The sequence below is a fragment of the Tupaia chinensis genome, unplaced genomic scaffold, assembly GCF_000334495.1.
Source record: "Tupaia chinensis unplaced genomic scaffold, TupChi_1.0 Scaffold000272_1, whole genome shotgun sequence".
Taxonomy (NCBI): domain Eukaryota; kingdom Metazoa; phylum Chordata; class Mammalia; order Scandentia; family Tupaiidae; genus Tupaia; species Tupaia belangeri.
The window spans coordinates 2,263,028-2,280,131 of record NW_006159754.1 but is presented as its reverse complement, the minus strand read 5'-3'; the positions used below and the strand labels follow the sequence as shown (position 1 = coordinate 2,280,131).

Sequence of the window (17,104 nt, the reverse complement as noted above, 5' to 3'; positions counted from 1 at the left end):
GGGGGAGTGGAGGGGGTTGGTTTCAGAGAAAGACCAGTGAGTTCTGTGAAATCAACGGGCATGCACACAGCGACTTCCTCCTGGGCAGTTCTGTGACTGTGAAGCAGAGGACACTGTTTACCCACCCCCAAGAAGCCAGTGCTAAGGGAGAGAGGAAGAACCGTGCCCGAACTGCAAAACTACCCAGCCTACCGTGGAAAATGAAAGGCTAGGAGCTTGATGACTTAGAAGTAAATATTACTAAGAAGTAATTGAAACAATTACTAAATAAAATCTTATAAATGATTTAACATAAGATGCGATGACACATGACCATAAAGACCACACACCCCTCCCGTGGAAACCATGTGGGAAATCACATTTCGGTGCCCAAATACCAAAAAAACAAAAACTAGTTGCACAGTAGGGCTAGTGATGAAAAAGCAGCATCTAGAAAGCAGTGTACACTATGAATATGCACATCTATGCTGTTTTCTTTTTTTTCAATTTTTTATTTTATTTATTCATTCATTTATTTTAATTTGATCAGAGAGAGAGACACACAGAGAGAGAGGGAAAGTGAGAAAGCAAGTTACCAGGTCCAGGACTTGAACCATGGTCAGCCATGTGGGAGTGTCCAGCACCTTAACCACCATGCCACCTGCTGGTCCCCTATACTGTTTTCTACTGCTGTAAAAGTCAGCTAGCAGAATAATACATATCTCAGAAAAACATGCGGGGCACCCTGCACTTAATCTTTTGATCCAGACTGGAAAGAGAAGAAGAAATACAGGACGACTTTAAAACAATCCATTCTCCATGCACGTTTTTATTCCTAACTGAAATAATTCAAATATATAAAAACAGAAGTACAGAAACTAATATTAGTATCACTAATGTACCAGGCAGCATATTTGACTCAGAATATTTTTAAAAAATCAACTTCCCTTCTGGATATACAATTTATTCAGAAGTTATGTACGCCACTCCGCTGAGCCACGCTCAGCGTTCCCAGATCAAACACATCGCAAGTCCACAGAGACCTCTACTTTTTTCTTATACTATGAAAGAGACTCTCGTGACCTTTTAGGGTTAATCTAGGTAATTTTGAGATGATTATTATCACTTGTTCTCAAGTAGGTTCCTATAAAATATCTGTTTACATTCCTAGAAACCACTAAGAGGAATATGATGGAATCTGTAATGAATAATCTCTAGGAAAGACCCTAGGCTTCGGTGCTACCTAGAATGCCAGTTGTTCCTGCCGGGAGTAGCACCTTCGGCAAAGAAAGACAAGGTTTCACCCTCCTGACCGTTTATTAAATCTCATGTGTAAGGTGAAAAAATGAAAAACACGCTATTCAAAGAGCGGTCCTTCCGCCAGCATTTCACACCGCACTCCAGACTGTAGAATCTCAGTCCTCATTTGGCAAACTCCCTGGGTGACGCATATACACACTGAATTTGAGGAAGCACTGGTTTAAGGAACTCAAAAAGGCAACAACGTATTATAGACCAAGAAAGAACCAAACCCAAACACCATCCTGCCAAATTTACTCTCACCCTGTCAGACACAGCTTTCAGGTGTTAATTTGCACACGTCACTTCAGCAGACCAGTGGTTACCAACTGAGGGCAACGTGGTCTCCCAAAGACATTTGGCAGGGACGAGCAGATGGTGAGATGGCCATGTCACTGCACTCCCATGTAGTCGACTATGGTTTGAGTTCCAGACCCACTGGCTTCAACTCACGCCGGGTGCGTGTGCCCAAGAACCCGAGAGGAGAATGGACAAGGGACTGGGGTGTGGCCATCCCACCTAGGGGGGTGATTTCTCACTTTCTGACTCTGTCTCTCTCTGTCTTTCTGGCAAGTGCACACATCCTATAGTGAAAACCTCCTAAAAAAAATTTAAAGATAAAAAAATAAAGACATTTGGCAATATCTCAAATCATCTCTGTCTGCCACAATTTGTGAGGATGGTGCTCCCAGTGTCTAGTAAACAGAAATTCAGGAAAGCTGGTCAACATCCTATAACACAGAAGGCAATCCCAACATTAAATAAGTATTTGGTCCAAAAAGTTGACAGAATATTTTATGCACAAACCAACAAACAAAAAATACCACCAGCATTTGACCTATGATCTCCTGGCTAAAATGATATATCATTTAATTTAGTAATTTAATACACTCATTTGAACATACGTAACCATGAGGGTAAATACCAATCAATAATCAATAATCAAAAGGATTTTATGCTCAACACTCTCATGCAATTAGTTTCTAAGTTTCTCTCAAAAGTTTGCAAGCAAATCAATCATTAATATTGAAAACCAAGAACAAATATGATCAAACAACAAATGTACATGTTAAAATATTTCACAATGATACAAGCTGAATAAAAAAAAAAAGCTAAGTATAAGCATACTTACGTAATAAAAATAGTCTGATGCTCCTTTGACTTAATTAATCCTACATTTTTTCTCTTGAAATATAGGATCCTTCTTGAAGAAATATTTTGGCCACTTCAAGATGATGAAAAATATTCACTGGGCTAAATTACTTGACTGAAAAGGAACCTCATTTTATGCAAAACTTTATAAAAGGTAATTGAAAAAAAGGCAAGTATTATCAAGAACTTTGTTAGTTTCATCAAAATGTTCTGAGAGAATATTTCCCTTCATCAGAGAAGAGAGGAAGGAGAATTACACACATAGTCAGGATGGTAGAAAGTGATCCATGTGAGAGAGAAATGGGTCACCATGCATGAACCCACAGAAGATGAGTAATAAACTCAAGTCAAATAAGCATGCTTTTATCAAGATGAGCGAGCATCTGGAGCGAGCACTGCTTTATAAGGCCCTCTCTCAATTCTGTCTAAAGAGAGAGAGCCCCTGAGATTCTGTGTGATACTGTGGAAACTTCTACTGCAGCACACTATACCCGTACATTATGACAACAGAGACGAGTACACTCACTCTCCAGATCAGATTGAATCTTTGGAATTGACATTCCTTCTAGCTGTACATGAAAAAAACAAACAAACAAACAAAAACTAAAGCAATATAATTGATGCTCCCGGGCCAGCCAGTGGCCTGGTGATTAAGGCAGCTGGATCCCACATGGCTCGTGATGCAAGTCCTAGATCTGGCAGCTTCAAAACCATGCCAGACACATGGAGAGACAGAGGAAAAGGGATTGCAACATGGCCATTCACTATAGGGATCCTTTCTCATTTTTCCCCTCTCCTTCTCTCTCTCTTCAGTAAACACACACACCCTGGGACCAGCAGATGGTATAATGGTTACTGGACTCCCACGTAGTCGAACTCAGTTTGAGTCCCAGACCCGGCAACTTCAAACTCATGCCAGACGCGGGTGTGTGTGTGCCCCAAATCCCAAGAGGAGAATGGAGTAGAAGGGATTGCAGCATGGCCATCATCTCTAGGGGATGATTTCTCACTTTCTATCTCTCTGTCTCACCAATATGCGCACATATCCTATAGCAAAAATCTCTCTAAAAAAAAAAAAAAAACCCTATAGCAAATTAAAAAAAAAAAAAAAGAAAAGAAAAATAAATGATGATCCTATTATACTTTAATAGCTTTCTCTGGGCCTCATAAGCCCCGTTCTTCTATGTTCTTCAATTATATTACTAAAGACCCCAGAGTGATGGCAGATACAGACTAAAACATTTTGTACTATTTCATTCTCATTTACCTGAGTTTGTTAAACAGTTCTAACAGAAGTTGAAAAATCTTAAGCTATTAGTTGTCTCTTTTTAAAAAGTTTAGCCACATACAGCAGTTAGCGTAATGGCTATGTCGCTGGACTCCCACGTAGTCGACCGCGGTTCGTGTCCCGGACCCGGTGGCTTGAAACTCACGCCGGGCGCGTGTGCGTGCATGCCCAAGATCCCGAGAGGAGAATGGAGGAGAAGGGATTGCGGCGTGACCATCCCCCCTGGGGGGTGATTTCTCGCTTTCTGTCTCTATGTCTCTCTCTGTCTGTCTGGCGAGCGCACGTGCCCTACAGTGAAAATCTCTCAAAAAAAAAATTTTTTTTTAATTATTTAATTTTATTTAGTTAGTTTTAATTTGCTATAGGGTACTTATGCTCACTAGAGAGAGACAGCGAGAGAGAGAGGAAGTGAGAGAGCAAACTGATCAACCATGTAGGAGTCCAGTGCCTAACCACCACACCACCTGCTGGCTCCTTTATTTTTTTAATTGTTTATTTAATTTTACTTATTATTTTGTTTAAATTCATAAATACTTCTTAAATATAATCTCAGGAACCCAGGAAGCCTACTTACATTCCCAATGCCTCTAGGTCAACATAATAACCATTCTCACTACAGAAGTTCAGTGACACCGTGAGAGGTAACTGTCAAGGACAGGACCCCACCGACACAGACATCTCCACAAACTGGCTCATGAGAATGCCCACTTTTTCAGCTCATTAGTTGGTCATCAAATCCAGCAGTCCTTTTGATGTTTTATTCTTTTTTCCCACTGGCTTTCTCATCTTTAACAGGCTGGGATAAGCTGGTAAAAAAAAATAGTGAATCAACTGAGTACAAACCTGAGGAAGGGAAGGGAGAGTCATAGGGCTACACCAAGAGATTCTGTTGTCTTTCTGACTTATGTTTATGTTATTGTATGAAATCAACATCAGGAGGTGACTGTTTCCTCTACTGGTGAAGTGACTGAGGTGTCAGTAAGTCCCTTTATCGGAATGTTAAATCATCTCTGTACTAATGTTGAGAAGAGGAGACCAGGCAGGTATTATGAGGGCAAAATGGTACATGTTCATTTTATAGTCTTGTTTCATTTTTCATCCAATACACACTGTCACCTTTTGGTCTCAATACGGAAGTGGCCTCACTTGCTGTAGATGCCCTAGGACGGCAACTTTGCCATACCCCTCTCCTTCCACTGATCTCATCCTTCACTACCATTAATCCAATTGGCCCCGCAGAAAAGGCTGCCACACAGAGACACCTGGCCCCACAGGAAGGTGTGACCTTACCGTCAACTCCACTGCTAGCAACCCAACAGCAATATTTAAAATCTCAAAAATTATTACCAAGAATATATTAGAATGTATCTTTAGCTTCTTACTTATGGGGAGTCTCTTAAAGAAAGAAATTAACCTTGCCTGAGGCTCTGCCCTATCGAAAGTAGCAGCAGGGGCAGCAAAGACCCCTTCTTCTTCCCCCAGTCAGCAAGTCTCAAACCCTCCTGGACTGAAAATGGAGACTCCTATCTGCAGCTGTTTCAACCCTGTCAAAATAGCAAGAAAGCCTTTGGGGAAAAGACCCGAGCCAGCCACGGGTATTCACTGTTTCACAAGTCCACTAGGGTCAGTCGGGTTCTTTCATCAAATTCAGTGGGTGAAATGGGGTGAAGCTCTGTTTAAACGAGCATTTGCTGCAACGCTGAAGTTTTACAGAGAGCCATTGTCATTTTAGGTCAATGCTGGTCTCTACACTACCTGACAGTTCTCTGACCAACCTGATTTTCCCATTTTCTTTGCTGCCATTTGTCTACTCCATTCTGCCCTTTCCATTCCAACAAAGAAAAGGGACATAGGGAGGAAGGAGGATGGGATAGAGGGAAGGAGGAGGAAGGAAGAAGCACCCAACTTATAAAGAATGGAAAGTCAGTTTCCAGAGCTCGGTGGGTTTGACTGTATTCACTGCTTACTCAGCAAGACTGGGAAGTTTAAACCTCCTCTGAGTGATTGGTTCACATCTCTCCCCAGGCCTTTGCCTCTCGAGGTGACAAGATGATCAATTCGACCACCACGGAGCCCCCAGATGCACGCTGCTCCCAGAACGCAGTGATCACTCAGCAAGTAATTCCCATGCTATATTTCCTAGTCTTCATGGCAGGGATTCTACTCAATGGAGTGTCAGGATGGATATTCTTTTACGTGCCTAGCTCCAAGAGCTTCATCGTCTATCTCAAGAACATTGTGGTTGCTGACTTTCTGATGAGCCTCACTTTCCCTTTCAAGATCCTTGGCGATTCGGGCCTGGGTCCCTGGCAGATGAACGTGTTCGTATGTAGGGTCTCAGCCGTGTTCTTCTATGTCAACATGTATGTCAGCATCGTGTTCTTTGGGCTCATCAGCTTTGACAGATACTACAAGATCGTGAAGCCTCTGCTGTCCTCTTTCGTCCAGTCAGTGAGCTACAGCAAGCTGCTGTCAGTGGTGGTGTGGACGCTGCTGCTGCTCCTTGCGATTCCCAACATCATCCTGACCAACCAGAGCGTGAAGAAGGCCGAACGAATACAGTGCGTGGAGCTGAAAAACGAACTGGGACGCAAGTGGCACAAAGCATCCAACTACGTCTTCGTGGGCATTTTCTGGATTGTGTTTCTTCTGTTAATTATTTTCTACACTGCTATCACCAAGAAAATCTTTAAGTCCCACCTGAAGTCCAGGAGGAATTCCATTTCGGTAAAAAAGAAATCGAGCCGTAACATATTCAGCATTGTGTTCGTGTTTTTTGTCTGTTTTGTACCTTACCACATTGCCAGGATCCCCTACACTCAGAGTCAGACGGAAGCTCATTACAGCTGTCATTCAAAAGAAATCCTGCTCTACGTGAAAGAGTTTACCCTGCTATTGTCTGCTGCAAACGTGTGTCTGGACCCCATTATTTATTTCTTTCTATGTCAGCCATTTAGAGAAATCTTACGTAAGAAGTTGCACTTCCCTTTAAACGCTCAGAGTGACCTCGACACTTTCCAAACCAAACGGGGAAACGCCATGCAGGAAAGCACAGACACTCTGTGAGTACCCATCCCCTTTCAAATACATCCACGCACGCATGGGGTCATCCCCAGTTACAGGGTGAGAAGAAAGACCAAGATACGTGCCCATCATTAAAAAAAAAAAAAAAAAATCATTTGTAGCATTACTATCCAACTTAATACAATAATAAAATTCCATTGTAAGTTCCCATGTTCTTTTGTTTTTGTTTTGTTTTTTTGAGAGGTTTTTGCTATAGGACCCGTGTGCTCACTAGAAAGACAGAGAGACAGAAAGCAAGAAATGATGGCAATGCCACAATCCCTTCTCCTCCATTCTCCTCTTGAAATCTTGGGCATGCACACACACACACCAGCGTGAGTTTAAGCTACCGGGTCCGGGACCCGAACCACAGACTACTACATGGGAGTCCAGTGACATAGCCATTACACCAACTGCTGGTCCCTCCATGTTCTTTTGTAACACCCCCCAAAAAAAATACCCGTCAGTAGACTTTTCTTTTATAACTGACCTTTCGTTTTCCTGTTACTACAAAGGAAAAAAATCAATATATTCAATTATTCGATCCTATTCCACCAAAATAGCATGACTCAATTTATAATCACTAATGTATCATTAGTTCATGTAAAACATTAAATAGTAAATAAAGAAAATAACCAATTAAAGATAACTTACATGGGCATCTTCTTTCTTGAAACACAAAAATCAGTAAGTTTTGTAATCTTTTCTTTTTTTTAACAGAGTCCTTAAAGACCAAGTTAAAAGCAGGCACAGTTTGACGAAGGACTAGAAGCCTATTTGCAGGAAAACAGTCGTCGTCTCTGATTTGAAGCAGCAGAATAAGCAGACATCCTAAAAATCACTTCAGAAACCTCTGATTTATCTCATGGCATTACTAAAGAAAGCACATATAAATGATGTACTTTGCAATAAAAATGGAAACTTTTTCTCAGAGCACTTTGAGGATTTTATTAGATACAAGCTAAGTGTATCTTATGCAAAGATTTATTAAAACATTTTCTGAGCCCAAGATTCTGATATTTGGATATTTTTAAGTGGGCTCTACTGAGAAAAGCTGTATATTGGTATGTGTTGCTGCAACTCCCCTTGTTCAATAATATGAGAAGAAAAAAGAAAAAGGTGACAGGGAAAAAGACATACACACACACACACACACACACACACACACACACACCCCACACGAGAATATACATTTTATTCTCTTGTTGGGTTAGGGAGTGACAATTTTCTTAGAAAGCAAATAAACTTCATAAGAAGAAAATCTAAAATATACAGCAGTGCAAAGTTACACATAAAATGAAACACATATCTGGAAAACAGATGAATTTCACATGCAGAGATACAGGATATGGTTGTTGACTTGTGAGTTCTCAAAACAATTCTTTCTCTGCTATTAGCTGGCTAGAAAAAAATTCGACCTGTCTTTCCGATGTTATTCCCAAGCCTTTCTATAAGAAAAGTTTATATCTATTTTATGTTTTACTATATATATGTACTAATAAAGTAATCATTTTTAATACTGTATTTTTTTCTTAATAATCAGTGTATGAGGAAACAGTACCAGGTTTCCTCACAGTCAAGACGTGGGAAGCTTCTTCAACACGCTCAAGTATGAAGGCTAATGCAAGGAAGACAACAACAAAGAGAAATCAAAAGGCCACTTGCTACTGACTTCTCAAAATAAGTATGCTCTAGGAGCTCATCTCATTCAGACAAAATTCAGAAAACACAAGTTAGGCCCAGTCACAGTGACATAGGCAGCGGGACACTGCATGGAGATATCCTGTCACAAATACCTCTCTCTCTCTCTCTCTCTCTCTCTCTCTCTCTCTCTCTCTCTCCACCTCCTCCCCTTACTCTCATTTAAAAAAGAAAGATAATACTCTCCAGTACAGAAGAACTGGGAGAGTTTCACTCTGTCCACTTTCCACCCTCCTAACAGCCCCGGCTCCCAGCTGTGAGTTCAACGTCCTCTCATAAAGAACAAACATCACCTAGCTATGTGTGAAAGAGCTTGGTAAACAAAGCTTGGGATATTTGTTCAGCGACATGCGTGGGAAAACAAAATTGTGTTTACTCTTCTCCATTTCCAGTGAACAAGCCGAATGAGTAAATTCGGAGGTTTTAAATGCCCCCTACTGGGCCATGGAAGAAAATGAAAGTAAAAAGGAGGAGGTAAGTTGTTCTCAGGAAAGCCTTGAGAAGCACTGGGCCATAGCAGACTAGGGACATGAGAGCAAGATTTTCCAGGAAGCAACGTGCGGCACAGATACGGGTACGGGAAGAAAGAGCTGAGTAACAGTTACTGCACATTAGAACTTTCGGGTCTGGGGCAACAGTGGAAAACAAAGAGGCAGAGCACTGACAACAGTGGAACCCAGAAACTTCTCAGACATCTCCATTCCCAACGCAGGTGGGCAACAGGGAACGCTTCCAGGTCCCTGTACAGAAAAGCTATAACGCTGGCTCCCCAGAGCTCTGGGTACCCAGTGAGGCTTTCACCTCAGGTGCCCGCAGTGGCAAAGACAGCGAGGTAAACACAGCCTAAGAAAACAAGGGAAGGTGAGGGTGACAGTGAGCTGAGAGCTGGTACCACACCAAGAGAAGCCAACAGGCCATTAGCACTAACGAATTATTTTCCCCTGTTTTTCAAGAGATAGAAAACACAAAGGTTTTAAGGGCTGACAAGCAGAGTAGTAGCTGAAGGCGCTGGATTCCCACATGGCCAACCACAGTTGGAGTTCCAGACCCAGCGGCTTGCATTCTCACTTTCCCTTTCTCTCTCTCTCTCTGGCCAAATTAAAAAATAATAATAACAATAATAATAACAAATGGAAATAAATAAATAAATGAATACATAACAGAAGGTTTTTAAATGCCGACCCAGCAATAAAGACAGACACACTTGTGGCTAGGATACGATATGGCAAGAGCTGTTCTGAAACATTTGGAATGTACACACCACATAAAAATGTGCTCAGACTAAATGGCTACAACTAAAATGTTCTTTTTAATAGGAATCCTTACTTTTTCTTGAGGCTCCTTTTATAAAACAATAATTTATTTCTTGAGAGAGAGAGAGAGTGTGTGTGTGTGTGTGCTTCCTGACAGGGTCTTGTCACACCATGATCCCCACATGCCCCTCCCTCACAGCGTTCCTGCTAGTCAGGATCAGAGACACACCCGATCAACCCCAGGCCTTGGCCCCAATGTCACACAGCAGCATCCCACCATCTGCACCACCAGAGCTGGTTCCGAGGTTCCTTTTCGATGCATAATCGATTCATCTATACAAAAATGATCCAAAGTGGTTTTATAAAAAAAGTCTTTGAGACAAGAAGAATCAAGAAATAAGGACCAGCAGATAGTGTAATTGTAAGGTCACTGAACTCCTACATAGCAACCATAGTTTGAGTTCCAAACCTAGCAGCTTAAAACTCATACCAGGTGCGTGTGCAAGCATGCCCAAAATCCCAAGACGAGAATGAAGAGGGGCCACAGCATGGCCATATCCCTGGGGGGTGATTTCTCACTTTCTATCTTTCTGTCTCTCTGGCAACATGCCCTATAGCAAAAATGCCTCAAAAAAAAAAAGAATCAATAAATAAAGAGGTCATAGAAAAATCATAATCTCATAATCATACGAATAGATTACACATGAAACCTACTCACTGGGATGAACTTTGCAATGGTCTTTTACAAAATGTCATTATTAGTGCTAATTTGTTGATTATCTTCTCAGCCTCTGTCCTCTTTTCCCAGTAGCAGAAGTAAAACTATTCCTTTCAGAAAGCCACAGTTCCTTATTCTCAGCCATACAGCTGCCAAAGAACTGACCCTGTCCCCCACGTCAGGGACAAGCCATGACTGGCTCTAGACAGCTGGCATGTCTGATCTACTGCCCACAGAGGATGGCACAAGAACCAACCTGACCCAGTGAGAGCAAGCCTCAGGTTTCTGAAGAAATTCTCTGGCAGGTATGCTGTGGAAATATAAAGTCTAGAAGTGATTCTTGCCTTTGGCTATGAGAAGAGAGCCTAGAGCGTCTGTGAGTTAAAACCAACACCACTGCATGTGGATGGAGAAACAGCACAACCCAGTCCTGGTCCCGTAGCCGAGCACCTGCATCTACACTCACCGAGAGCCCCACCTGTAACTTTGGGTATCCCAGTAACAAGAAGTCCAATTTTAGTTGCAATTTTTTTCTTTGGCACTTACAAATGAGAAAGCTTTAGTACACAGGCTTCGCCTGAAAGAGTAATCCAGAAGCTCTAGAAAGCACGACTGCACTAAGCTTTGCTTCAATTTGATGATGTTAGTAAAGTAAATGCCATTAGTTCAGAATGCTGCCCTATTGCTGCCATGCATGTCCTTTTACTCTGGAGAAATAGGGGACAAGGTGAATACATAAAGGCAGGAAAAAAGTCAGTAATGCCAAGATATATCACATAAACTACAAATATATCATCTTAAAAAAAAGGTGGCATGAGGGACCAGCAGTTAGCGTAATGGCTATGTCACTGAACTCCCATGTAGTTGACCGCAGTTCAAGTCTCAGACCTGGTGGCTTAAAGTCACACCGGGCGCGTGTGCGTGCATGCCCAAGATCCTGAGAAAAACGGGGAAAAAAAGGGATTGCGGCACCCCCCGGAAGGGTGATTTCTCACTTTCTGTCTCTCTGTCTCTCTTTCTGACGAGCGCACGCGCCCTATAACAAAAACCTCTTGAGAAAAAACAAACAAACAAAAAAGGTGGCATGAGATGTTCTTTGGGGAAGCAGCACTGGAGGGTTTGTGTGTCTGGTTTAGGAAAGAACTGGTTCTCTGTGGTCTTCAACAGTAAAACCCACTACTTCCTTTTGGTCACGTAGTCTCTGCAAGGTGCCAATGGTGTGTGGGTTACCATGTCATGACAACATGTCCCCGAAAAGAACCACTTTAACAAATATAGCTTTCCTTTCCTACTTTTCTGAAATGTCTTATTTCCCAGCACTGTTGAACGATGAAAAAATATTGCATTAGTTTATCTGTAGTAAATGTATTATAAACATGTATTTATAAACTAAGTACAGAAAAAAAAATTTGCACAGAATAACATGCCCCCAAAGCTGTTTCAGGATTTACAGGGAATATGAGACATTACTACTATCTCTTACACCTCCAGCATAAGTAGAGTTTGAGCCTGAAGGAGGTGTTAGAAAAATAAGCCCATGGCACCAGCAGTTGGCGAAATGGCTATGTCACTGAACCCCCATGTAGTCAAGCAAAGTTTGAGTACCCGGTGGCTTAAACTCATGCCAGGCGTGTGTGCGTGCGTGCCCAAGATCCCAAGAGGAGAATGGAGGAGAAGGGACTGCGGCATGGCCATCCCCCCTGGGGGGGGGGGTGATTTCTCCCTTTCTGTCTCTCTGTGTCTCTCTCTGTCTTTCTGGTGAACACACATGCCCTATAGCAAAAACTTCTCAAAAAATAAATAAATAAATAAGGCTCACTTTGGGACCAGCAGATGGCATGATGGTTATGTCGCTGGACTCCCACATAGTCAACCACAGTTCAAGTCCTGGACCTAGAGGCTTAGAACTCATGTCGGACGTGTGTGTACGCATGCCCAAAATCCCAAGAGGAGACTGGAGGAGAAGGAATTGTGACTTCCACCCCCCCTGGGGGGCGATTTCTCACTTTCTGTCTGTTTCTCTGGCAAGCACCTATAGCAAAAACCTCTCTTTAATAGAAAAAAAAAAAAATTAAAAAGGCCCACTTCAAAACAACAAAATACATGGCAAGTATTTTCAAAGGTAAAGCTTATGAGATGAGCTGTTACTTCCTGAAGGCATTTATTGTATAATCCATGACTTCTCCTGTGGTCACAGTCATAATTAAGATCTACTCCTCCAGCCACCTCACCCCCTCCCAAACACTGTATGGAGTGCTTTGGGGCCCCTTCTGATCAAGGGGTTAACGTGTAGTTCTAGTATCATCCTCCAGGTGTCACCAGCCTAACCCACACAGTCCATTCACAAGTCAGGGAAGCCCAAGGCTGCAGGACTCCCCACTTCCTATCCCGGATCCCCATTATTTGATGAACTGTAAAACCTATAGTCAAAGTGTGTGACCATGTCTTAGGGGCCACTTCCCCATCATTATATTTCCTGACATAAAAAGTCACCAAGAAAACATGACTCTGAATGACAGTATACAATACTTCATATGATTTAACACAGTATGAAGTGATAATCCCCTTTCCAAGCCAAAAGAGCCTATATGGTCTTACAGGGTTTTTTAAGCTGTTCATTATTTATGTGGTGCTGTAAGCCGTTAGCTTTCTAAAGGAATATCAGCGCCGTGAAAATTTATTGACTGAAATGAGAAGTTCATTCCCAATTTGTTTATTAAGTAAAAGCCAATTTCAACTCCATATCAATTTTACTTTACAGTTAAGAAAAACACACGATTTAAAAAAATGCAATGTCATAACCAACTGTCATTTCTTATCTGGCTGATATTATGAAAGTATATGAGAAATCAGGAAACTACCATTTTGATAAGAAACAAATCTGCATTTTCACAAACTGTTTTTAAACAAAAGCTCCTTATATATTTACAAAATGCATTCAGAATGTCCTGGTTAATGACTGAGAAAGCACTGAGGGTCATTTAATACCTAAATGAAAAGGGACAAATTAAAAAAGAAATCTATGCCATATGAAATATTGGGTCGTCAGAAAAGTCAGGATGTATATTTCTATGCAAAAATGCATCATGACTTTTCCAATGGCCTGCTAATTCAATAACACTAAAAACCTGATAAGCCACATGCCAAGCTGACTTTTCCACCTGCCACCCCGAGTCTCTGCTCATTCTTCCTTTCCCAGGACTCAAGCCTCAGTCGGTCCACACACCACCGCACCGTGACCTTTACCTCTTCAGTGGTGCCCGCCCACCGATCCTTACTCTTGTCATCTTGGATCCTCACTGCTGCTCATAGGGAGCTGCTATGCGTTCCCTTTAACTGGTCTCCTGTATTCCTCTGGCTCTCCTAACCCAGCAGATTCCAACGCTGCCACCTTTACCTTCGACCACGGAACTGACACTCCGCACAACCTATGTGAGTTCTCCGCTGCTTCGTTATTAAAGCTCTAGGGAGCATCCAAGATTTGGTCTCAGCCTTTTCCACACTTAGAAAGCTACATGCCCCGAGGCCTCAGGTTGTCTGACGGTCCTCATATAGTCCCCCTACCTCCGTCATCTTGTTGCCACTCAAGCATGCCACCTGTCTGCTCACTGTGCAGAAGCACCCATCGGTCCCACCTCAGTCAGAACGGGTACACTTCCTGGGTTCTCACAGGTCCGCGTAGTGCACAGCAGATCTGCATAATTCAGAGGAGAGGATTCCTTTACACCCCCTTCCATTACAAGCACTGCAACGGAACAAAAATACCCTCTAGCATGGGAGTTCAGGAAGCAGACTGTAATCAGTAAAAAAAAATTTGCTGTTATAATTTTTTTTATCAATACTTGATCAAAAAAGAAAGATTCATGTGGCACAAGAAAGGAAGAATTTCTCCAAAGAATCTATTCACAGAAAGTCACCACGGAGTTTGTAAAATGTGTTCTGTGTTTTCAAACTGGGTTAGTCATTAAGTTTATAAGAAATGGACCATAACCTCTCAAATAGAAAAAAAGAAAAAGGCATAAATTTCAGTGACTAAAAAGAAATAAGATAACCTTTAAAAGTTCTTTCTTTGGGATTTTCCCTGGATGAGTCATTTTATAGCCATGGAGAAAACAACAGTCACAGCTCACAAAAAGAAAGGCACAATAAAATGCATGTTACCCAGTAACACTACACAGTCAGTAAAAAGGCAGAAAGATCGAAAGGAACAGCAATGGGGATTTCAGGAGTACACTCAGCCACTCTTGTAACTGAGGTGACATTCCAGAATGTGCAAAAATCACACCTGTGCCTTCAAATCATTGCCATTTCTACTCCATTTTATTGAAAAGACAACACTGGGGCAGAGTTTAAGTAGCACAGAGATGGAACATCTTGGAGGGTCTGCATCTACACCTCACGTGAAGACTACTCTGCTCAAGGACCAGCAGTTAGCATAATGACTATGTCGCTGGACTCCCACATAGTTGACCGTGGTTCACGTCCCGGACACGGTGGCTTAAAACTCACACCAGGCACGTGTGCGTGCGTGCCCAAGATCCCGAGAGGAGAATGGAGGAGAAGGGATTGCGGCAGGGCCATCCACCCTGGGGGGTGATTTCTCACTTTCTGTCTCTCTGTCTGTCTGGCAAGCGCAACGCACCCTATAGCAAAAATCTCTCTCCAAAAAAAAAAAAAAAAAAAAATACTCTGCTCAATCAACCACACCAGTCACTCTCTGATTTGAAGCTACTAGTCTCAGAGTCACAAAAAATGTCTTTGGGCTAATCCAGATGGGAAGGGCAATTATGTCCTTTCAAACAAATGCTCAGTAGCAGAGCCTAAAGCAAGGTGGCCCCCCAAAGTGAGGGCTGTTTGGAGCTACACAGGCTGCTGCTGCCGTGGCTGATCATAAAAGTCACAAAAATCTCCAAGACAAAACTATTAGGAGCTGGGAGCATCCATGTCATGTCACATCCCAGAAGCCACAAATGCCACATGGAGGGTACGAACACTGGCACACAGGGCTCGACAGCGCTCAGATTCAAATGTCTAGTGACTGCAAGGGGAAGTGGGGAACTTGGACTGTCTGCTGGCTTCCACTGTCCCTGCCCGATACCTTTATTTGAAGAAGCCGAATTAAGGGAACCAGCAGTTAGCGTAATGGCTATGTCGCTGGACTCCCACATAGTCGACTGTGGTTCACGTCCTGGACCCGGTGGCTTTAAACTCACTCCGGGCGAATGTGCGTGCATGCCCAAGATCCCGAGAGGAGAATGGAGGAGAAGGGATTGTGGCATGACCATCCCCCCTGGGGGGTGATTTCTCACTTTCTGTCTCTATGTCTCTCTCTGTCTGTCTGGCGAGTGCACGCGCCCTATAACAAAAACCTCTCCAAAAAAATAAATAAATAAAGAAGCTGAATTAAGAGCTAGAATGCTAAAGTCCAACTCTGCATCTTTGGACAAGGCCTCAATTTCCCCATATGTAAAAGGAGCAATCTCCTATACTTCATTTTTTTTTTAAAGGTTTTTGCTATACAGCATGTGTGCTTACCGAAGAGAGAGACAGTGAGAGTAAAAATGAGAAATCATTTCCAGGAGGGATGCCCATGCAGCCATCCCCTCTCCTCTGGTCTCCTCATGGGATTTTGGACACACACGCACATGCGCCCAGTCTGATTTTCAAGCTGCCAGGTCCAGGACCTGAACTGCAGTAAGCTATGTGAAAGTCCAGCACCGTAACTACCATGCCACTTGCTGGTTCCCTTCATGGATTTTAAAGAAAAAAGTTCTCAGACGCATGCCTAGTTGGGGCAGTGGCTATCTACACTTAACATGCACTTTCTTCTTCTTTAGTTCCAAAGGATTTCATGCTCTGCTTACAAAGCAAATTTTAAGAATTCTGAACACTATAAACAAATACTTATACTGAAATACTGTTGTTTGGTATTGGTGTTCGATATCACCAAAAGCATGACTTACATGTACAGAAGAAGAGACTACAAAAACACATTCTTTAGCAACCTATAACTTCTGGGACAATTTGGCTTTAATTTTCATTTTGTACATATAAAACATCCATGAAGTAATTCATAATTTCTTAAATAAAAAATATGGCCATGACCAAAGTAAGGGGAAAATAACTTTGCTTCACTTCTTCCCACTTGGGTTTCTGAAACACTAGGTTAATGATGACATGCAATTTCCTAGAACACAAACACAACATACTCTGAAAAATATTTATCCCCTCCAAAACTACAAAAGAGAGTGACTTGGGGAAATTCAAATAGAATTCATGTTTAAAAAAAAAAAAATCCCAGAGGGGGAAAAAATAAAAAATAAATAAAAAATTAAAAAATAGAATAAAAAGAAATTACCAGAGGCAGTAGGAAAATATATACATAAACATTTCCACTGTGAATAAACTTCCACACAATGCCAGGTTGCCTACGCTCATTCTCAACAGGAAGAATATGATTAACTTTCACTATTAAAAGATTAGTTTTCATGGGACCAGCGGTTGGAGTAATGGCTACATCACTGGACTCCCATGTAGTCGATCACAGTTTGAGTCCTGGACTTGGTGGTTTAAACTCACGCCGGGCGCGTGTGCGTGCGTGCCCAAGATCCCGAGAGGAGAATGGAGGAGAAGGGACTGGGGTGTGGACAT

General features: G+C 42.2%; 2 protein-coding genes across 4 annotated transcripts in view; one reads left to right on the top strand and one right to left on the bottom strand.

Annotated features, from left to right (window-relative positions):
• Positions 1–7,712, top strand: part of P2RY14 (purinergic receptor P2Y14) — a 60,791-nt gene extending 53,079 nt beyond the window's left edge. For 2 of the 3 annotated variants that reach the window (XM_006149734.2, XM_006149733.2), the window contains exons 2-4: positions 2,476–2,584; positions 5,744–6,780; positions 7,502–7,712. In XM_006149734.2, coding sequence (XP_006149796.1) covers positions 5,768–6,780; positions 7,502–7,550 — 1,062 coding nt within the window. In that variant the 5' untranslated portion in view covers positions 2,476–2,584; positions 5,744–5,767 and the 3' untranslated portion in view covers positions 7,551–7,712. Of the gene's footprint in view, positions 1–2,475; positions 2,585–5,743; positions 6,912–7,501 lie in introns of those variants that run through there. The other variant, XM_027772368.1, reaches the window with a different exon arrangement.
• The window catches only part of MED12L (mediator complex subunit 12L), a 393,053-nt gene that overhangs the window by 236,051 nt on the left and 139,898 nt on the right, over positions 1–17,104 (bottom strand). The window lies entirely within an intron of this gene.